General features: G+C 42.9%; 1 protein-coding gene across 1 annotated transcript in view; it reads right to left on the bottom strand.

The window, feature by feature from the left end:
* The window catches only part of LOC134571358 (uncharacterized), a 232,721-nt gene that overhangs the window by 199,007 nt on the left and 14,065 nt on the right, over positions 1-19,649 (bottom strand). Inside the window, exons 9-12 of the mRNA XM_063429560.1 lie at positions 19,106-19,210; positions 17,566-17,931; positions 11,656-11,967; positions 10,078-10,428 (exon numbers count right to left, since the gene is read on the bottom strand). Of these exons, the coding sequence (XP_063285630.1) occupies positions 10,078-10,428; positions 11,656-11,967; positions 17,566-17,931; positions 19,106-19,210 (1,134 nt within the window). The remainder of the gene's footprint in view (positions 1-10,077; positions 10,429-11,655; positions 11,968-17,565; positions 17,932-19,105; positions 19,211-19,649) is intronic.

The following is a 19,649-nucleotide window of genomic DNA, read 5'->3' as shown; positions in this document are numbered from 1 at the left end:
GCATTAAAAGTCATGTTTCAGTGTTTGCAGATGACACAAAACTTTGTAAAGTAATACAATGTGAGCCGGATATTGATTAGCTGCAGAGGGATTAAGATACATTGGGGCATTAAAATGGCAGATGAAATTTAACGTAGAGAAATGCAAAGTTATGCACTTCGGGGTAAAGAATGCACAAGCAACTTACACCCTAAATGGTAGTGAATTAGAGATAACAACACACAAGATGGATTTGATAATTGTTATAGACAACAAATTAGGCAGCAATATGCAATGTCATTCTTCAGGCATGAATTCTCTGCCTGAAGAGGTGGTTTTATCAGAGTCCATACAGATGTTTTAACTGCAATTGGATAAATACTTGCAAAAACATAACATACAGGGATATAATTTCTAATTAGTGGGGTAATGGCTGCTTGATCCAAGGAGACATCTGACCGCCATTCTGGGGTCAAGAAGGAATTTGTTCCTAGTTTGTTGCACAATAGTGTTTTGCCTTCTTTTGGATCAACAGCAAAAACACATGTGAGGAAGGCTGAGCTTGATGGATGCAGATCTCTTTTCAGCTATGTAACTATGTAAATAAATACAATATATTTTATTAGATATAGCACCAATAAAAGACCAATAACAGCTGTAAACAAAGCAAAGTATCACAAATATTATTTATTATTATTATTATGACTTTTGCATTTATATAGCGCCAACTTATTCCGCAGCACTTTACAATATTATGAAAGGGGGAAATTTAACAATAAATGAGACAATTACAAAATGTTACAGGAACAATAGGTAGATGAGGAACCTGCTCAAACGAGCTTACAGTCTACATATGAAGCACCAAAAGAAAACACAAGAAAATGCTCCGTGGATTATATTCACACATCAGCGTAGCAAACCTCATGAAGCAAAAGTCTGCCTTAAAATTACAATGTAATCAATGATATAAACAAGTGTGGTATAGCTTCAATGAGGGAGACTCCCGTATCAGTCTGGTCTCAATGGAGCTGTAGTAGGTGGAGTTCACAGGTCTTTCCACAAAGCTAGTTGCAGGATTGTGGCTAATGATAGAAGCTGTTGGCTATCTCAGGTTAAATAGAAGTCGCCTTTGAGCTAAAATGTCTCAATGTGCTAAAATGTGAGTGGTGATAGCAAGAACTAAAAGCCTGTAAACACAGTGTCCGATTGACGTGTTTCGTCCTGGGAAAATACTTCATAAAGATCAATACTCTCAAAGTGAGCAATATCACAAAGAGAATCTCAGCCTTGAAGAGACCCAGACATTAAAATTAGCCAGTATGAATAGGCTGATTAAAACAATAAGAAGTGTTTCTTACAATACGGGTTAATATCTGCAGATTTGTATTGCAAAAAATTACAACAAATGTTATAATTAATGCACAAAATGGGACATTTATAAATAAGACCAGCTGCTTGTGCCCACTTCCCTCAAAAAAACTAATTTTGCCAACATTGTGTGTCTTTTTTTTCTCCGAGCCCTTTTGTGTGTCTCTTTTTCCCAACTCCTTTGTTCTGTCCCTTTTTCCCATTCCTCTGCCCCTCTGTGTGTCTCTTCCTGCCCAGCACCTTAGAGGGTCTCTTTTTGTTCCCAGCAACTCATTGTGTCTATTTGGCCACACACTTTTCTTACAAGGTATAATAAATAGCAACTGTCCCAGGTAAATCGTTGATGGACAAGATGTGTCAAATCATTGAGAAAGGAGACAATGTATTTATACCATGTCTATTATGGATATGTCTTCCTTTTCCCATTCTGTAATTCTACAAAAGCAAATAAGTACATGTCAATAATGTATACTGGTGCATTTTTGTCTTTAATAAACATACCAGAAAGGTATTCACATGCATTCCTTCTGCTTCCTGCATTACTCATTGTCTATCCCTCCTCCTTATTCTGTTACTCATCATCTATCCATTTATTTTTCTTATATCACTCACTATACCATTTTTTTCCTTCCTACAATACTCATAATCCACTGTTACTTTCATAATTCAGAACTAATTATTAATATATATTTACCATACCATCTTACTCATCACATATCCTTTTATTACATTATTAGTCATCACCTCATTTGTTTGTATCATGTCATTTAACAATCATAATTTCATATTATCACCACATGGATTATCTTGTATCGTACATTAAATAGTGTAGAGCATTATACTCTTTCAGTCTGTGAGCATTGTATCTTCTTCTCCTGGTTCTCCTATCCCATCTGAAGCCTCACCCATATACATTTCCCATTCAGCAGCTGCCAACAAATGAGCTTCAAGGTTGGATCTTTGCTTTTTCTCACTGTGGGATTCTACAAACACAAAACGTTAAGTCATTGGGATCAGATTTGGGGATTTGACTTATCTGCACTTTATTAATCTCATGGTAAAAAAAGAGAAGTCTTAGCTATGCCTTCTCCACATTATTCATCATCATCATTCCTTTTCCTTCAGGCAATCACACAGCATTCCTTGATAAAGAGATAATTGCTAGAATAATTCCAATCAGTTTAACTTATAAAACCATCAGACATCGATAAATAACATAGGGAGTTCAAATCCAAATATAATTAAAGATCATTTATAAAATCCAATTGTACAACAGCACCAAACAAAATACTACCAGCACTGCTCCTTACTTACCATGTGTATTTTATGCTACAATGTCCTTACTCATTAATAAGTAACTTGTGTAGTGTGTGAGGGTGGTGGTAAGCTATATTACTGTAGTATTAAATGAATAGAATAAATAATGTAGCTATTGGATTAATACAAAAACACAGAAACAAAGATCATTGAGAACAACATGTCTCTGTTCTCCGCATTGTGACTGGGCCAATAGGAAAGTGCCGACTTCAGTCAAAAACAAATCTGAATTACCACTTCATTGTTTATTTAGTGCTTCCTTCTGGGAAGATCGTGTTCTTTTTTTTTTATCTCCAGCTGTTTATTTAATATATATTTTCCCACATTCGTTAACTATTATTTTTCGAATCGAGTTCCACGAGCACAGAATTCAGGGATCTTGGCTGACAAAGCTGGATAAAGTAACTATGTAATACCTTTTAGTCACGTACTCTGAGATTTTATAACAAGACACGGAGGCTCATATTGCATATCCCTTTCTTTACTGTCCACCAATAGCAGCAAAGAATACAAACAGAATGAAAAAATAATGAACATACAGTAACATCGGCCCCTCCCTGCTCAGGTCCCAGTATAATAGACAGCACTTCCCTTCCATTTACCTCTTTCTTTGCTGCTCCAATACAAAGATAAGTACATGTCACATTTTTTCTCTGATTTACTTATTGATTGCTTGCTATTGGTATTATTATTTATTGTTATTTATTCTTGATATTACACTGTATTGTTTATCTGTTGACTGATCCTTTATTGTTTTTATATTTTCTATTAGAGATTTTTTCTCTGTTCATATTTTTTCTTTGGCTTGTTTAATGCTACACATATGTGGGTTACATGTGAACCCAGGATCCAGACCTTCCTTGTTGTATTATTGATTGCACTCTTTTCACTTGACTTTGTCCTTGTGGTTTTCTTATCTCCTTTTTAGTTCCTTATCTCCGTCTTGCTTTTACCTCTACCTGTCCTTTTGGCGCCCTTTTGCGCAGTTTCTCCGTTCTGTTCAGCTGTTTTTCGTGAAGGTATCAAGCCCGTTCGGCTAATTCGTCACAAACACATGCTGGTAGTTAGTTTTTACCGGCATATAGCATAATTTGCCTGTCTGCCGCGTTCGACTAATTTTTATATGAACAGTCTTCTTGTTTGTCTGTTTTTCCTCCTTCTATATACTAGTCTATCTATTTACACAAATTAGTTTCTTTTACCGAACGTTCGGTTCTTTAACTTGACGAATTCACAGGATTTTGCAGTGAATCACGCGAGATTGCCAGCGGCCATTTTCTGACTTCCTGTCTCCCTTCCTTATTGTGTGTGCATGTGCTACTGGTCTGGGCCCTGGTGAGATATCTCTTATACCTGTTGCTTTCAGTTTGGGTGATTAACCCATACTATTCTGCTAATTTAGTAACTAGAGATTAGGTCCTGTTTTTCCATTATGCCTGAACCCAGGCTACCTTCCAGCTCCCCACCCTCTGGGGAGACTGATGCCCCATTTACTCTGGGAGAGACCCCTGTCACCTCGGGCACGCCACCCACTCTGGTAAACAGGCCCATCCACCCTGAAGGGGCACAATTCTTAGCGCTACAGCGCTCGGTGACAGACGCCATTATGGAAGCCATGGGGTCAATGTCATCTACCCTCTCCCATACTATATCCCAAGCCCTATTGCCACGTCACTCGGACGCACGATTCTCGGGTTCCGCGACGCTGCTGTTGCGTCCAGCTGTGGACCCACCGGGAGAGGCACCCAGAAAGGCTACCCATAAGTCCAAACACCCCTCTCCCTCTGCCTTCAGAACTTCTATGACTGGCGCACCTATGGTCGCCCCAGAAAGCGTGTCTCATCCACGCAAAAGAGCCTTTCCGCCTACCAGGCAGAACGGGCGCGGCTATGGAAATGTGCCAGAGCACAGCTAGAGCGCCTCCGACTGGCTGGCAAAACTAGATCTCAAGGACGCACACCTGACTGTACCGGTTACAGTGACATCCCGAGACCTCCTGCGCTTCAGCTGGCGGCATAAGATTTGGTGCTTTACCTGCCTACCCTTTGGCCTCTCCTCAGCACCGTGGTGCTTCACAAAGCTGCTGTGACCAACAATGGCCTGGTTGCACAATCGGGGGGGTCCGTCTGATCATATACCTAGACAATATCCTACTCATGGCTCAGGCGCGCTCCACACTCCTTACACACCTCCGGTTGGCCATAAATCTCCTCTCCCGATTGGGGTTCATTATCAACTGGGAGAAGTCATGCCTGACCCCTGCCACTCGTATGGAATTCCTAGGATTCCTTGTGGACTCGGGGGAGGCGATGCTGAGCCTTCTGATGACCAAAATTCGATCCATCCGCAAGGAACTTCACAGAGCCCTCATCTGACCCCAGCTCACCTTGCGACAACTTGCACGGCTCATCAGCCTACTGGCATAATCTATACAGTCAGTCTTTCCGGGCCAGCTCCACTACTGAGCGCTGCAACGCCTGAAAATAGCCCACCTAAGAGCCGGTGCATCCTGCGCGGATCTGGTGTCCCTGGACAGCGAGATGAAGGAGGAACGGCAAGGCGATCTTCGGCTCGCTGTCGGAATTCACCATTGACTCCGACGCAAGCCTCCATGGCTGGGGGGCCCATTGCGATGGAGTTTTGACAGGGGGTTGCTGGTCGGAATCTGAATCCCGGCTACACATCAACGCGCTGGAACTCCTGGCAGGCTCCTTCGCAATCCGCAGTTTCGCAAGGGACTGGGCTCTCCGCATGGATAACGTCTCGGCAGTGAGATATGTCAACCACCTGGGCGGTACATAGTCTGCAGTGCTGGCCAGATTGCCAAAAGACTTTTGGGAGTTTTGCCTGGAGCAGAACCTGATGGTCTATGCAGAATACTTACCAGGCCTGCACAACGTTCAGGCAGACTGGGGGTCACGATATCTTTCGGACACCATCGACCTCTTCACAGCACCCAACTGTCACGTTTCTTCAGCTGGAGGCCAGATCCGACAGCGGAGGCAGTAGACGCATTCCTGCAAGACTGGAGCAGAGACCTCATGTATGCTTTTCCCCCGTTCTCCATGATCCCGCGCTCGCTCCTGCAAACCCGCAGGCACCGGGCCAAATTGGTCATGGTGACTCCCTTCTGGGAGATGCAGTCATAGTTCCCTCAACTTCTTGAGATGACAGTGGACTATCCCAGACTATTGCCATCGCTTCAGGAACTACAGCTGGACCCGTTGGGACTATGTCATCCCCTCCTGTTAGAAGGCTCTCTTCCGCTCCTGGCGTGGCGGATCTCCGGGGACCCTGGGAGATCCAGGGAGTTTCTGAATCAACTAGACGCCTGTTGGCAGAAGCATGGCCTCCCGACACTAAAAGGGCATATGGGTCAGCTTGGCGAGCTTGGGCTGGCTGGTGCCTGGATAGGGACGCAAATCCCGTTTCAGCTGCTGTGACCATGATCCTGCAATTTCTGACTTCCCTCTTTGAAGCGGGGAAGGCCTACCGGACCATCTCCAATCTTTATTGGTCGGCCATCTCTTAGACTCATCAAGGATTTGATGGATGTCCTGCGGGGCAACAACCCTTAGTGTGTCGACTCCTCAAGGGCTCTCGCCTTTCCTGACCACCCAGGCCTCGCTACTCCATGACCTAAGATGTTACGGTTGTGTTATCCTTTCTCTGCTTTGCCTCATCTCCTGCAAGAGGATCGCGGACGTCCGAGCTCTGGACTTTGACGCCACATCATACACCCAGAAGGGGTAACATTCAACATCAGCAGACACACTAAAACGTCTATCAAATCGGTGTCCTATCTGAGTTTCCCGACTTTACCGGCATTGTGTCCAGTGGCTTGCCTACGCGAATATGAAGATCGCACCAAACTACACCATACCCCTTCCTCTCCGCAGCTGTTTTTATCCTTTCGTCCTCATTTTACCCCTGTCACTAGCACCACGTTGTCACGCTGGGTGAGGTGGTTATTGACTCAGGCATGCATTGATGCTGCGATCTTTGGCGCCCATTCGGTCATGGGGGCCTCGGCCTCTTCGATGATAACTACTGGTGCGCGTTTGGAGGACCTCGTGAGGATGGCTGACTGGTCAAGGGAATCTACTTTCCGGGAGTTTTACTTTCGACCGGCCCCTATATGTTTGCTGCAGTAGTGGATCAGCTTTAAACTTGCAATATGAACCTCGATGTCTTGTTATAAAATTGCATGATTTTGCTATTACATGACGAAAAGTCATGATTTTATTATAGACACAGAGGCGAGTATTGTCCCACCCAGGTTGTATTACTCATCTTATGTTTATTATCTCCCACCCAGTTTATTTTAATGTTTAGGTGAGATACATCGAATCGTTTGGTGTTGTAAGGTTTTTTTTTATTATTATATACCTGTGACTATTTGAATCACTCTGAGTTATGGGACTGCAGATATATGTGGGGCTTTGCATCGTCTGGCCTTGATATTGGTTGCAAGTATCAATTTTAACCCGTGGGCTCCTGTTCCTTTATGTTTTCACAGCCTGATCCGATCCAGTGGAATGCCATGCTTCGGCATTGTGAGGACTTCCCCTGCTGATGGAGTTTTGTTCTATGATCATCCCGTTGTGCTTCCCTGTTGTTGAAGTTATGATCCTCTTCTTGGTGTCAAGTTTCTACGTTGTTTTCTCACTGGACATTATTGCTGTTCTTGGTTATGGATATTATTTATAGTGTCGCATCCTCAGAAAGAGGGAAATGGAAGGGAAGTGCTGCCTATTATACTGGGACCTGAGCAGGGAGGGGCCTATGTTAGTGTATGTTCATTATTTTTTCATTCTGTTTGTATTCTTTGCTGCTATTGGTGGACAGTAAAGAAAGGGATATGCAATATGAGCCTCCGTATCTTTAATAAAATCACTTTTCATCATGTAATAGTAAAATCATGCAATTCTTATCACTTTTCATGCTGCTTTCTGGGTCACTAAATATATCTTCTCTACCATGTTTTCACACTCTTTGCTGATCCTCTTTGTTCTAGGGGTTGTAAGTGGTGGGATCTTTGCCTTGGATTGCACACACATCTCATACCCTCTGCTACCTTGTGTGCTCATGTCCATATTAACGTTTATCAACGCTCAATTCTGATAATATTAATCACAGATAACAGCCTTAATGTGCAGCTATCATCCTAGGAAGGCATCTTAAATAGATGTGCAGATAAATGTCTGCTTTCTTACCAATTACTGGTTCATCATCTTCCACTGTCTTTTCTTTTGTTTGGAAGAATACTTTCCGTTTTCTATTTTTGAAAAATCTAATAAAAAATCAATTGGAAGATGTTAAGACAGAACGACATGGGGAATGTAAAATTACAGGGCATGTGATTCCAGTTTGCTTAAGAAGAAGGCAATATACATTAAAGATACGTTGCAACCTACAGAACTTTACAGCGCAAACTCACACTTACCACTTTCAATCAATGCCGTCCAGGTTGGACGAAAAGGACTGAAATGACAGTGTAACTTCCATGGTATCAATGCAGCTGGGGAGGTGACCAGTGGTGAAACTCCAGGGATCACTGAAGTCGCAAGTGCATGTATCCAGGGGGGGGGGGGGAATGGAGGTAAGCAGCAATGGAGCTGTGTTCCGGCACCCGCATTACTAAATGGCACGCAAGGCTGCAGAGCAAGAAGAACATAAGAGCATGAACATTACAGCAGCGCCACACTGGACCTAAATCCAAATGCAGTCAGGATTATGTCGGTCCGACCAATTCTGTAACATTTAAATAAATAAATATATAAAAAGCTTATGGCAGTCAATAAGACTGTTATTATAATGGAGTTTTTAAACCTCCATCTGCCTCAATCCATATCTCCCTCAGTTATTTTACTGTCCCCATCCCCACAGGATAGTACCTTTTCTAGAGAATGGGCAGCAATGGTTGCCATGTCAGTAGTTTCAAATGTTTAGAAGACATTATAGTAATATGAGGGTCTTATAGATGAGCCATAAGCTTTTAATTTAATTTAATTTTTTTTTTTTTTACTGTGGCAGCTGAATAGAAAGCGTAGGCCAGCCGCCACAAATTAAACCTCACACTGCTGAGGGTTTTTAACTATATGTTTACTGGTCGCCAACAGGCAAAGAGTTCTGTTTTTTTTTGTTTTTGTTTTATATCCGGGTCAGAATTTGAAGGCTCTGGCCCAGGATTTGTAGAATTTGGTCTGAATTTCACCTATTCAACGGAGTTCAATCCAGCTGAAATCTGTACCAAATTCATGCCCATACAAGACCTGAATTACAAAATCCAGATGTTGTTTGATTGCATGAACATTGATGGATTGTGTGAACGTTGTTGGATTGCAGTTCGAATGGCCCCATACAGCAGGGAATGATTTTGCCCATTCAGTATGGGGCCATCCAGACTTTAGGGAATAAGCTTGTCTATTAGCATACATGACTTCTTCCTGTTTTGATCCAGAATACTTCCAAGTCTAGGCAGTCACAGTGAGTGTGAGCAATAACAACGTATTCACTTTTTTGACTTTTTTGGAGATCAGCCCTAAACACATCTGGCAACCTGTCCATGTCTAGATTGTGCACAGGTCCACGTGCTGTGTCACACCAGTTTAAATGTCCAGGAATTCAAAGTGAATTTAACATTTTAGACCAAAACTGGAAGCATAGAAAACTTGCAGCAAACTTGAATTTTTCAAATTCAGCTATTTCACCTTTGAGCCTGTCCTTGTAGGGCTCTGTTGCTTGTGAGTGCACTTTATATACACCTTAAACCACTCCAACCATCCCAAGCATATTGCACTATATTTTGTCATTCTATCTCGTTTTAGCTGTATTTCTTTAATATTCAATTGTTTCCCCTGTAATAGAAGGGGTAAGTGTATATTCAAATATTAGCTCTCCGCTGGATTTACTTAGAGTGGTTTATTTCTTCTAGTACACTTTTTTTCTGCATGCTCTGCTTTGGAGTCAATGTGCGTGCAGAAATAAACACTTGTGCCCCCATCCATTTGTAACATGGATTAACCAGATGATTTAGAGAAATTTATATATTTAATATTCAGAGCTATGTGTGATAAGCAGTGAGCAAACCACAAGGATACATTCTAATTCATACAATCTGTGCCTCCACCTGCAGCCGTTTCTATTACTAGTTTGCAATACCACATAGAACCTGAGGGGCAGTATAGAGTGAAATACAGCCAGACCAACCATAGCTACATTATCACTGTAATGGATAGTTTCTGTATTGTATCATGCTGTGAGTTATGTTGAGTTTGTTGGGATAATCAGATTGTGATGGGACTGTCATGTTACTGAGCCATTTATTCCCTTCCACTTTCAAACATGTCACCCTGACCCAGACTGAGGTTTGTTTTTGTACTTCGCATATTGCATCCACAAGTCACTCACCCTTTACTAGTAATGGTTCAGTCCGTCTCTCTATTGGTTGCTCCAGGCTGGGATGTTCCACTCTGCAGATGAATTCTGTTCCTTGGAGTTCGCTCCTTGCTATGACATCCAGACTTGCAGTACAGCTGTACGTGTTATCCGGCTGCTTATTGTGTGTTAAACGATGGGGGATTCTGTAGTTATTAGAAGCTCTTAAATGAACCAATTCATTACTTCCCTTCTCCTTCTTAAACCATCCCACAGCCAGAGCATCCGGGTAATAATTAGAGATATTATATTGTAGGGTGACCCTCTTACCCAGTAATACGGGAGAGATGGGAATTTCTTGAATTTCTGGACGCCAGGTAAATTCTACATAAACAAAAAAACGGAATCTGTAAATGGTGATAATAAAATATAAACACTAGACACCGATTTTATAGGAGCCATTAATTGTAACTGAACAATAGTTTTTTTCAATACTGTTTGTATTTTTAGACTTTACTTCCACTAGTGGAATGGTTTAAATACCCACAAATAACAATGGCATGTTCTCTACACAAGGGTAGATCATGGAGCAGGTTCATGATATTTGATTATGAGGAGAAGAGATGCTCTGACTGTATTAACAGAGTTGAGATTCAGACAGATATTGTGGCCAATCAGCTACGAACTGACACATGCTGATATTGCCCCAGTGCCATGGTGGGCAATCTGTAACCAGGATACTTGGGGAGTGCAGAAAGACATGGTAACTGTGATGGAGATGGGGAGGGTCATATAAAGTAAGATAAAGGTGGACTAAAAACAAATGAAGTCAGAGAGAATGTGTCAGGCTGGACCTTGATGGGGGCTATCCCCTTATTTTAGTGTAAACTAACAAAAAGAAAACATGAAACAATGAAATGTAAAAAGAAAAAAAACAGCCTGCACAATAAATCAATCCAAAACTTCACTTTTAATCAATGCCAATAGTAAAAATAGCATAACCATAATAAAAAATTGGGGACGTGTATCCAAAGGCCACCATCCTGAAGATTAAAGTAGGAAAAGATGTGTTTGCTAACATGTATCAGGGTCCATCTGGTACAAAGGAGGGTGTTATCGGAATGTATATACATACAGGGTGTTAGAAACAAACTACAGTCTTTAGGTAGCTGTGACAAGCAGAAATATGATACAGTCTAACCGTTTGTAACACACCTGTTATATTATGTAGACACAATCTCTGTGAACTTGGCCAGATAGTAACACTGTGAGGGTACCAAGGCACCGAGGGCTTGTCTACTAAATATTGCAAATAGGAAAGTTTATAAAGTGTAGGAGTGATTGAAAGACAAAAAATCTTAAAGCTCCAAACTAAATAGCTATCAGCCAGGTAGGATACTAGCAAATGAAAAAGAAAACAAAATGATGATGGGGGAGAGGGGAGGAGGGGAGGGTGTTGAAGGGATAATAAAAATCAGTTAAAGAGGGAATGGAATAATACATGAATCTGAATGTAAGGAAAGACAATTAAGTATGTACTGGACGTACATGTGATTGACATTTATTAAATATTCCACAATAAACTTCCATCCGGGCAGCCTGTTTCCTTACCCGGGTCCTTAGCACAGAATTTCCGGTGTTCTGGATGATCCAGAGATGAATGTTCCCATGAAACCCACACTATAAAGTTTGGATCTTTAAAGTTGTCCCCAGGAACCTTTAATTCACTCTGGATGCTGTAAGTAAGATCAGGATTTATTTTGATAACATCATTGGATGTGACAGGTTTCTGGTACTGTCCTGGTCCATAGGTCCAGATAATCCTGATCTCCTTTGGATAAAAGTTCTGTAGATTCAGTGAATACATTATCTCTCCGGACTCACAGAGACTCACTGTTACTGGCTCCACCACTGCTGGTTTAGCTAGAATAAAATATTACATTTACAATATAAATATTAGTTACATTATACATTACAATTAACATAATGGACCTTGCACTGGGAGAATTGCACAGAGAGGGAGAACACAGTTAGAATTTTTCACAAGGCCCCCCATATAGAAAGTAATTGTAAGAAATAAAAACTATATTCTAGACAGAGTCAGCTGTATGCTGTAGGTAAAGGGGACACAATATTAATAGAGATTTTCCCAAGATTATGATATCGGATATAGAGGCACCAGCAACTATATAATGTACGATGTAATGTTCGATGCACAAAGTTAAAGGGACACTATAGTCACCTGAACAACTTTAGCTTAATGAAGCAGTTGTGGTGTATAGAACATGCCCCTGCAGCCTCACTGCTAAATCCTATGCCATTTAGGAGTTAAATCCCTTTGTTTATAAACCCTAGTCACACCTCCCTCCATGTGACTTGCACAGCCTTCCATATACACTTCCTGTAAAGAGAGCCCTATTTAGGCTTTCTTTATTGCAAGTTCTGTTTAATTAAGATTTTCTTATCCCCTGCTATGTTAATAGCTTGCTAGACCCTGCAAGAGCCTCCTGTATGTGATTAAAGTTCAATTTAGAGATTGAGATACAATTATTTAAGGTAAATTACATCTGTTTGAAAGTGAAACCATTTTTTTTTTTTTTCATGCAGGCTCTGTCAATCATAGCCAGGGGACAGTGGCGTGCATACCAGGGTCGCAGGGGTCGCCGCTGCGACCGGCCCGGCCCACCAGGGGGCCCGGCCGCCCCTGCGACCCTGTATGTACCCACTGGGCCAGCCTCTTCTCCTGGGGGGCCCTGAAGCCGGCCACCTCCGGGCCCCCCGAGGCTGGCCCTGCTTACACCCGGCGGGCAGTCAGGCTGGCCGGTGCGCGAGGGAGCACTCTCCCCTGAGTGCTTCCTCTTCAGCTCCCTCGCGCACCGCACTGATACCGGAGCTGGAAGATGACGTCATCTTCCGGCGCCGGCATCCCTACGCGGCGCGCGAGGGAGCTGAAGAGGAAGCACTCAGGGGAGAGTGCTCCCTCGCGCACCGGCCAGCCTTACTACCCGCCTAGGAGCCCAGCAGCACCACTGGACCCCAGGGAATCCCCTCAGCACTCCAAACGGTAGGGAGGCTGGGGGGATTAAATAAAAAAAAAAAAAAACATGTGTAAGTGTGTGTGAGAGTTAGTGTGTGAGTGTGTGTGTGAGTGTTAGTGTGTGTGTGTGAGTATGTGTGTGTGAGTGTGAGTGTTAGTGAGTGTGTGTGTGTGAGTGTGTGTGTGAGAGTGTTAGTGAGTGTGTGTGTGTGAGTGTGTGTGAGAGTGTTAGTGTGTGTGAGTGTGAGTGTGTGTGTGCGTGTGTGAGAGTGTTAGTGTGTGTGAGTGTTAGTGTGTTTGAGTGAGTGGGAGTGTTAGTGTGTGTGAGTGTTAGTGTGTGTGTGAGTGTGTGTGAGTGTGTGAGTGTTAGTGTGTGTGTGAGTGTGTGTGAGTGTGTGAGTGTTAGTGTGTGTGAGAGTGTGAGTGTGTGTGTGTGAGTGTTAGTGTGTGTGAGTGTTAGTGTGTGAGTGAGTGTGTGTGTGTGAGTGTTAGTGTGTGTGAGTGTGAGTGTGTGTGTGTGTGAGTGTGTGTGTGAGAGTGTTAGTGTGTGAGAGTGTTAGTGTGTGAGAGTGTTAGTTTGTGAGCGTGTTAGTGTGTGTGAGTGTTAGTGTGTTTGAGTGAGTGTGAGTGTTAGTGTGTGTGAGTGTTAGTGTGTTTGAGTGAGTGTGAGTGTTAGTGTGTGAGTGTGAGTGTTAGTGTGTGAGTGTTAGTGTGTGAGTGTGTGTGTGTGTGTGTGTGTGTGTGTGTGAGTGAGTGTGTGTGTGTGAGTGTGTGTGTGAGTGTGTGAGTGTGAGTGTTAGTGTGTGTGAGAGTGTGAGTGTTAGTGTGTGTGAGTGTTAGTGTGAGTGTTAGTGTGTTTGAGTGAGTGTGTTTGAGTGAGTGTGTGTGAGAGTGAGTGTGTGTGTGTGTGAGTGTTAGTGTGTGTGTGTTAGTGTGTGTGTGTGTGTGTTAGTGTGTGTGTGAGTGTGTGTTAGTGTGTGAGTGTTAGTGTGTGTGTGTGAGTGTGAGTGTGTGTGTGTGAGTGTGAGTGTGTGTGTGTTAGTGTGTGTGTTAGTGTGAGTGTTGGTGTGTGTGTTAGAGTGTGTGTGTCTGCTAGTGAGTGTCAGTGAGTGTGTTACTGTGTGTGTCTGTTACTGAGTGTGTTTGTGTGTGTGTGTTAGTGAGTCTGTTTGATGTCTGTTAGTGAGTGTGTGTTTGTCAGTGAGAGTGTATGTTTTATAAGTGAGTGTGTATGTATGTCTGCCGCTGAGTGTGTCTCTGTCAGTAAATGTGTGTGTCTGTATGCATTTGTTCGTGAGAGTGTGTGTGTGTGTCTTCAGCACTTACCTTTCTCCAGCGCCGGACTCCCATGGCGCTGGGGATCCCTCCGCCTCTCAGCTCCGAATGCGCATGCACGGTAAGAGCCGTGCACGCATTCAAACCGCCCATAGGAAAGCATTACTCAATGCTTTCCTATGGACGTTCAGTGTCTTATAATGGCGGAAGCGCCTCTAGCGGCTGTCAGTGAGACAGCCACTAGAGGCTGGATTAACCTTCAGTGAAACATAACAGTTTCTCTGAAACTGCTATGCTTTCAGCTGCAGGGTTAAAACTAGAGGGACCTGACACCCAGACCACTTCATTGAGCTGATGCGATCTGGGTGTCTGTAGTGGTCCTTTAAGTGTGTGTGCATCTGCATGCACTGGCGTACATACCGCGGTCGCAGCCCTGCAACCCCTGCGACCAGGTGCCCGCCGCCATGTGTTGCTGCCCCGGCCCGCGCAGAGTAAGCGTGAGGGGGGGGGCCACGGATCAATTTTCGCACCGGGGCCCCATGGGTCATGTGTACGCCACTGCCAGGGGAGGTGGGGCTAGAGCTGCATAAACAGAAACAAAGTGATTTAACTCCTAAATGACAGTGAATTGAGCAGTGAAATTGCAGGGGAATGATCTATACACTAAAACTGCTTTATTTAGCTAAAGTAATTTAGGTGACTATAGTGATTCTTTAGTGACTCTCCCTCATATCCTCTCTCCCTGCTAAGGATACATGTGTGAGGAAGCAACTTCGATGGACCAGTAATACAGATAGCACTTACAATAAATACACTGCCAGTGATAAAGGATAGGTAAGACATTGCAATGGGGTCTCAAAAAGGTTTAATTACTTTCAGGGTGCTGGAGGCAGAGGGGTGAAATCAACAGTGCCATATTTTAACTCAACATGTAATAACTCATACAGTACCCCAAGCCCATTTACTAACTACAACATATTCAATCTGAGTTTGTCATATTATTATTGTATGTGAACGATGGGCAAACACTAATCCTGACACAGATACAATTAAGAAAGTGTATTCAAGATTGCGCTGATACAGAACACCAATCCAGCCTTTAAGTGTGGATCCATGGCGTACTAAGTGGGAGCAGTCCACTCTGGGTGCCACTGATTAGAGGGTGCCATAGCCGGCATACTCTGGGCTGGTTCTGGGGGCACATGGTGCTATCACGGGTGACTGGTCAGTCACAGATTGCAGCTTGGCCGAGCCACAGACCGCAGTGGAGTCTCTGTTCCTCTAACCAGTCTGACAGGAAGAACTGGATTGTCAGATCGGGAAGAGTGAACAAGAGCTCCTCATGCTACACAGTAGGTATAGGAGGGCTGGTGAGGAGGGAAATGGGAAACATGGAGAGACTGGGGAGGGGGAATGGGGCACATGGAAAAGCTGTGGAGAGGAATGGGACACATGCAGGGGCTGGGGAGGGGAGAAATGGGACACATGGAGGGGCTGTTTACGGGGAATAGAGGTTGTGGGGAATGAGACACATGGAAAGGCTGGGGGGGAATTAGTGAAATGGGACAGATGGAAAGGCTGGTGAGGGGTGAAATGGGACACATGGAAAGACTGGTGAGGGGGGAAAATGTAACACATGGAGAGGTTAGGAAGGGGGGGAGGAGACACATGGATGGGTGTGGAGAAATGGGACACATGGAGGGGCTGTGAAGGAGAGTAAATGAAACACATGGAGGGGCTGGGGGGATGGTACACATGAAGGGGCTTTGTGGGGAATGGGACACATGTAGAGGCAGGGGGTGAATGAGACACATAAAGGTTGGGGGGGAAAGAGACACATGGAGGAACTGGGGGATGGGACACATGGAGATGCTGGGGGTGAATGAGACACATGGAAGGGCTGGGGGAAAAAGAGACACATGAAGGAGCTGGGGGGATGGGACACATGGAGAGGCTGGGGAGTGGGGTAAATGGGACACATGAAGAGACTCAGGAGGGGGTATATGGGACACATGGACAGGTGGGGAGTCGGTAAATGAGACACACTGAGAGGCTGGGGAGGAGGTAAATTGGACACAAAGAGGCAGGGAGGAATGAAATGGGACATATGGAAAGGTTGAGGAGGGAGGGGCTGGGGGACAATGAGACACACAGAAGGTCTAGGGGCATAAAGAGACATGCAGAGTGGCTGGGGGGGCAATTAGACACACTGAAGGGCTGGGGACCAAAGATACACATATAGGGGCTGGAACGGGACAAAGAAGAACACAGAAGGGCAGGGGGAAGACACACAAAGGGGTTGGGGAGAAAGAGATGCACACAGGGGCTGGGGGAAGTAAGAGGCCTACCAGCCAGCCACACCTGTCTGTCAGTCAGTCACAGCTGCCAGCCAGCCTGCCAACAAGGCACAGCAGCCAAAGAGGCACAGAGAAGGGCAGGGAAGGGGAAATAGAGGCAAAAAAGGCTGGGGAGACAAAGAGGCACACAGAAAGGCTGTGGGAAGAGACACACAGAGAGGAAGAGGAAAACAGACACACAAAGGGGCTGGGGAAGAAACAGACACTCAATGGGGGTGGGGGAAGTAAGAGGCCTGCCAGCCACACCAGTATGTCAGTCACAGCTGCAATCCAGCCTGCCTGCTGGCCAGATGCAACAACCAACCAGCAACAGTTATTAAGGTGAGAAGACCTAAATTGGACTGGGTATTAATATTAATATATTGTGAATGGGGCTCAGTAGACTCTCTAAGGGTACTCTTTCTAACATACAGTTTATAGATTTGTGCAATAAATATTCTAGAAAATATTAAAAACATTTGCAGGTTTTTTTTTTACATTTGAAACAGGGGGGTGACGGGGACAAATACAGGGTCTGTCCAGGTGCCAAATGTTGTAGGTACACCCCTGGTGTAGATCACTATTTTTCCTTGATTCTATACAAAGTGACTGCTGTATATATGTATGTATTGCATTTAATTGTTTGGCTTCCACCTTTCTTAATCTTATCTGTAAAATAAGTGTGAAGGTAGAGGGATTCTCACCTTAACTGGTTGTTTGTTGCCTATACCTGTTCGACTCTAGCGTTCCCCTACTTTCCCTGTTTTTGCTAAATCCTGGAGGTTGCCCAGGATCTGAGTCTCTGAAATACGGAATGAATTGGCTAAACGATAACAGAGGATTTGAATTATTAGATTTGTGTGTTTTATTTACCATTAATAGATTGAAGCTTAAAGGTTTTTTCTTTCTTTTTTCCTTCACAGACAATCCTGCATTTGATTATCACCCCTGAGTGTTTCAGGACAGATGGCATCAGAGTCAGAGAGCTGGTTATATCATATAGACCCTCTTTGTGTGTCTCCTCTGTACTATCTCTAAATGCCACATATTCTGGTTTCTCCGACTGCTGCGTCGATGTATCACACATTTCATGTAATGTTCCATCATTCTCCTTTATAATCCAGAAAACGTTGGCATTCTCAGAGCAATCATAAGCCGTACAGTAGAGAATGACCTTCTCGCCATGGGTCCAGATAGGAGGTCCCTGAATGTTGTTCATGATGAACTTCTGGTAATCTTCTGAAAAACAAATATTTCCATTTATCGGATACTGTTTATGTTATGGGCATATCTGCTGAAAATTTCACTTGTCACAGTTTCTCTTAATTTTACAAATTATACTGTTATTCACAGTAAAGCAGAATTTTACAGAATGTGAACTTTTTGACTCACTGAATACAGTGCAGTATAATGCAACTCATTTGTTTTTAAAAAAAGTTTTTCTTTTTTATAGCAAATGGCAAATGGACAAGTCTTTATCTTACTGCATTGTATAAAAAATGAAAGAATGGGTCTTATTAATTAAATGATATTATAACTGTCTATAAACTAACTCTGAAAAAACAAATCAGACAAATTTTTTAATTCATCTAAAGTTGTTTTGGGGCTTAGTGTTTCTCTTTAAGAGGCTAAAAAAATACATATAATGGCTTTTTGGTTTCTCTGTGGGTTAACAACCCGTTCACATGCATATTAGACACAAAAGAGACAAAATTGTATTTTGATCACATTAATCAATTAACCTTTTTATGCATGGCTGCGGATATTGGAGAATACTGACAATGAGAACAAAAATCCCAGTGTCACCAAAAAATGTGGGATACACTGGGAGGAAGCAGAAAAAATATTGTAAGTGGCCAAGAAAAACTTTAAACTTTATTCTCAATGATACAAAACATAATTGTGCACCTAAAAAGAAAAATATAAACCGTATTAAAACAGGGATTTTTGCTCTCATTGTCAGTAGTTTAGCTCTAGGGTTACCCCCTAATTGGAAGCACTATTTAGGTGACTTTTCTTTTGATCTGGGAGGTGCAGGGGGAGTGGCCTAAACATCTTGTTTCACCCTATGATATTCCCTTGGGGTGGGACAACACTCCCCTTTGTTCCACGTGGATAAACTTTATCATTTATAATTTTGGATATTGGAGAATGTAAACGGCCTTGCAAGGTGAAACCAGGTCTCTTCAAACTCAGATATTTATAGGTATGCACCTAAACGCATTATTACATGATAGAACAGCATCGTAACCATAATAATATAAAAATCATCAATATGGTTAAAATAGTGATCAGACATTGCACATTAAGTTTTTTTTAAATTTTGTTTAGAATATTAGAATCACATTCAATTCCTAAAATGTACAATACCTATTTCACATTGATACCTTCCAGCCTTTCATATTAAACATACCTGTTGGTTGATTTGCAGGACCAGCGTCCACCTCAGATGGTTCTCGTAGATCTGCAGACTTTGCTGAATTCTGTTCTTGAATCAGAAGAGTTGTGATCTTTGCTTCTGTTCATTAAAAGACTATGATTACATTTGAAACATTAAAAAGGCAAGGTAGCAATACAGAGCTCTGCACAAATGTTCAATCGAACAATATAATAATGAATGTTCACGCAACGTCTTAGGCCTTCATGTCTATCATTCCGTGAGCATTACATATTTAATGCCTGGCTGTAAATTAATGACAATATAGAAAGTTTTCTTAACAATCACTCCAGGCCAATGTACACCTCTACCTGTAATGCAAGTTGCATATAATAAATTAGAAAATTATAGAATTTTAGAAATGAATGAGTGAATTCAAAACTTGGAGGGACCCTACCTAAACATAAAATAGTGGTTCTGGGGCGTATGGCATGTCCTTGCAGTCTCAGCTTGAAAAATGATGCCTTTTCAAAGAAAAGAGAATTTCTACATTGCTGGCTAAGGTCACCTGTAGTGACTC

Source organism: Pelobates fuscus, chromosome 8, assembly GCF_036172605.1.
Source record: "Pelobates fuscus isolate aPelFus1 chromosome 8, aPelFus1.pri, whole genome shotgun sequence".
NCBI classification, from domain to species: domain Eukaryota; kingdom Metazoa; phylum Chordata; class Amphibia; order Anura; family Pelobatidae; genus Pelobates; species Pelobates fuscus.
This window is presented reverse-complemented; position numbering and strand designations above follow the sequence as displayed.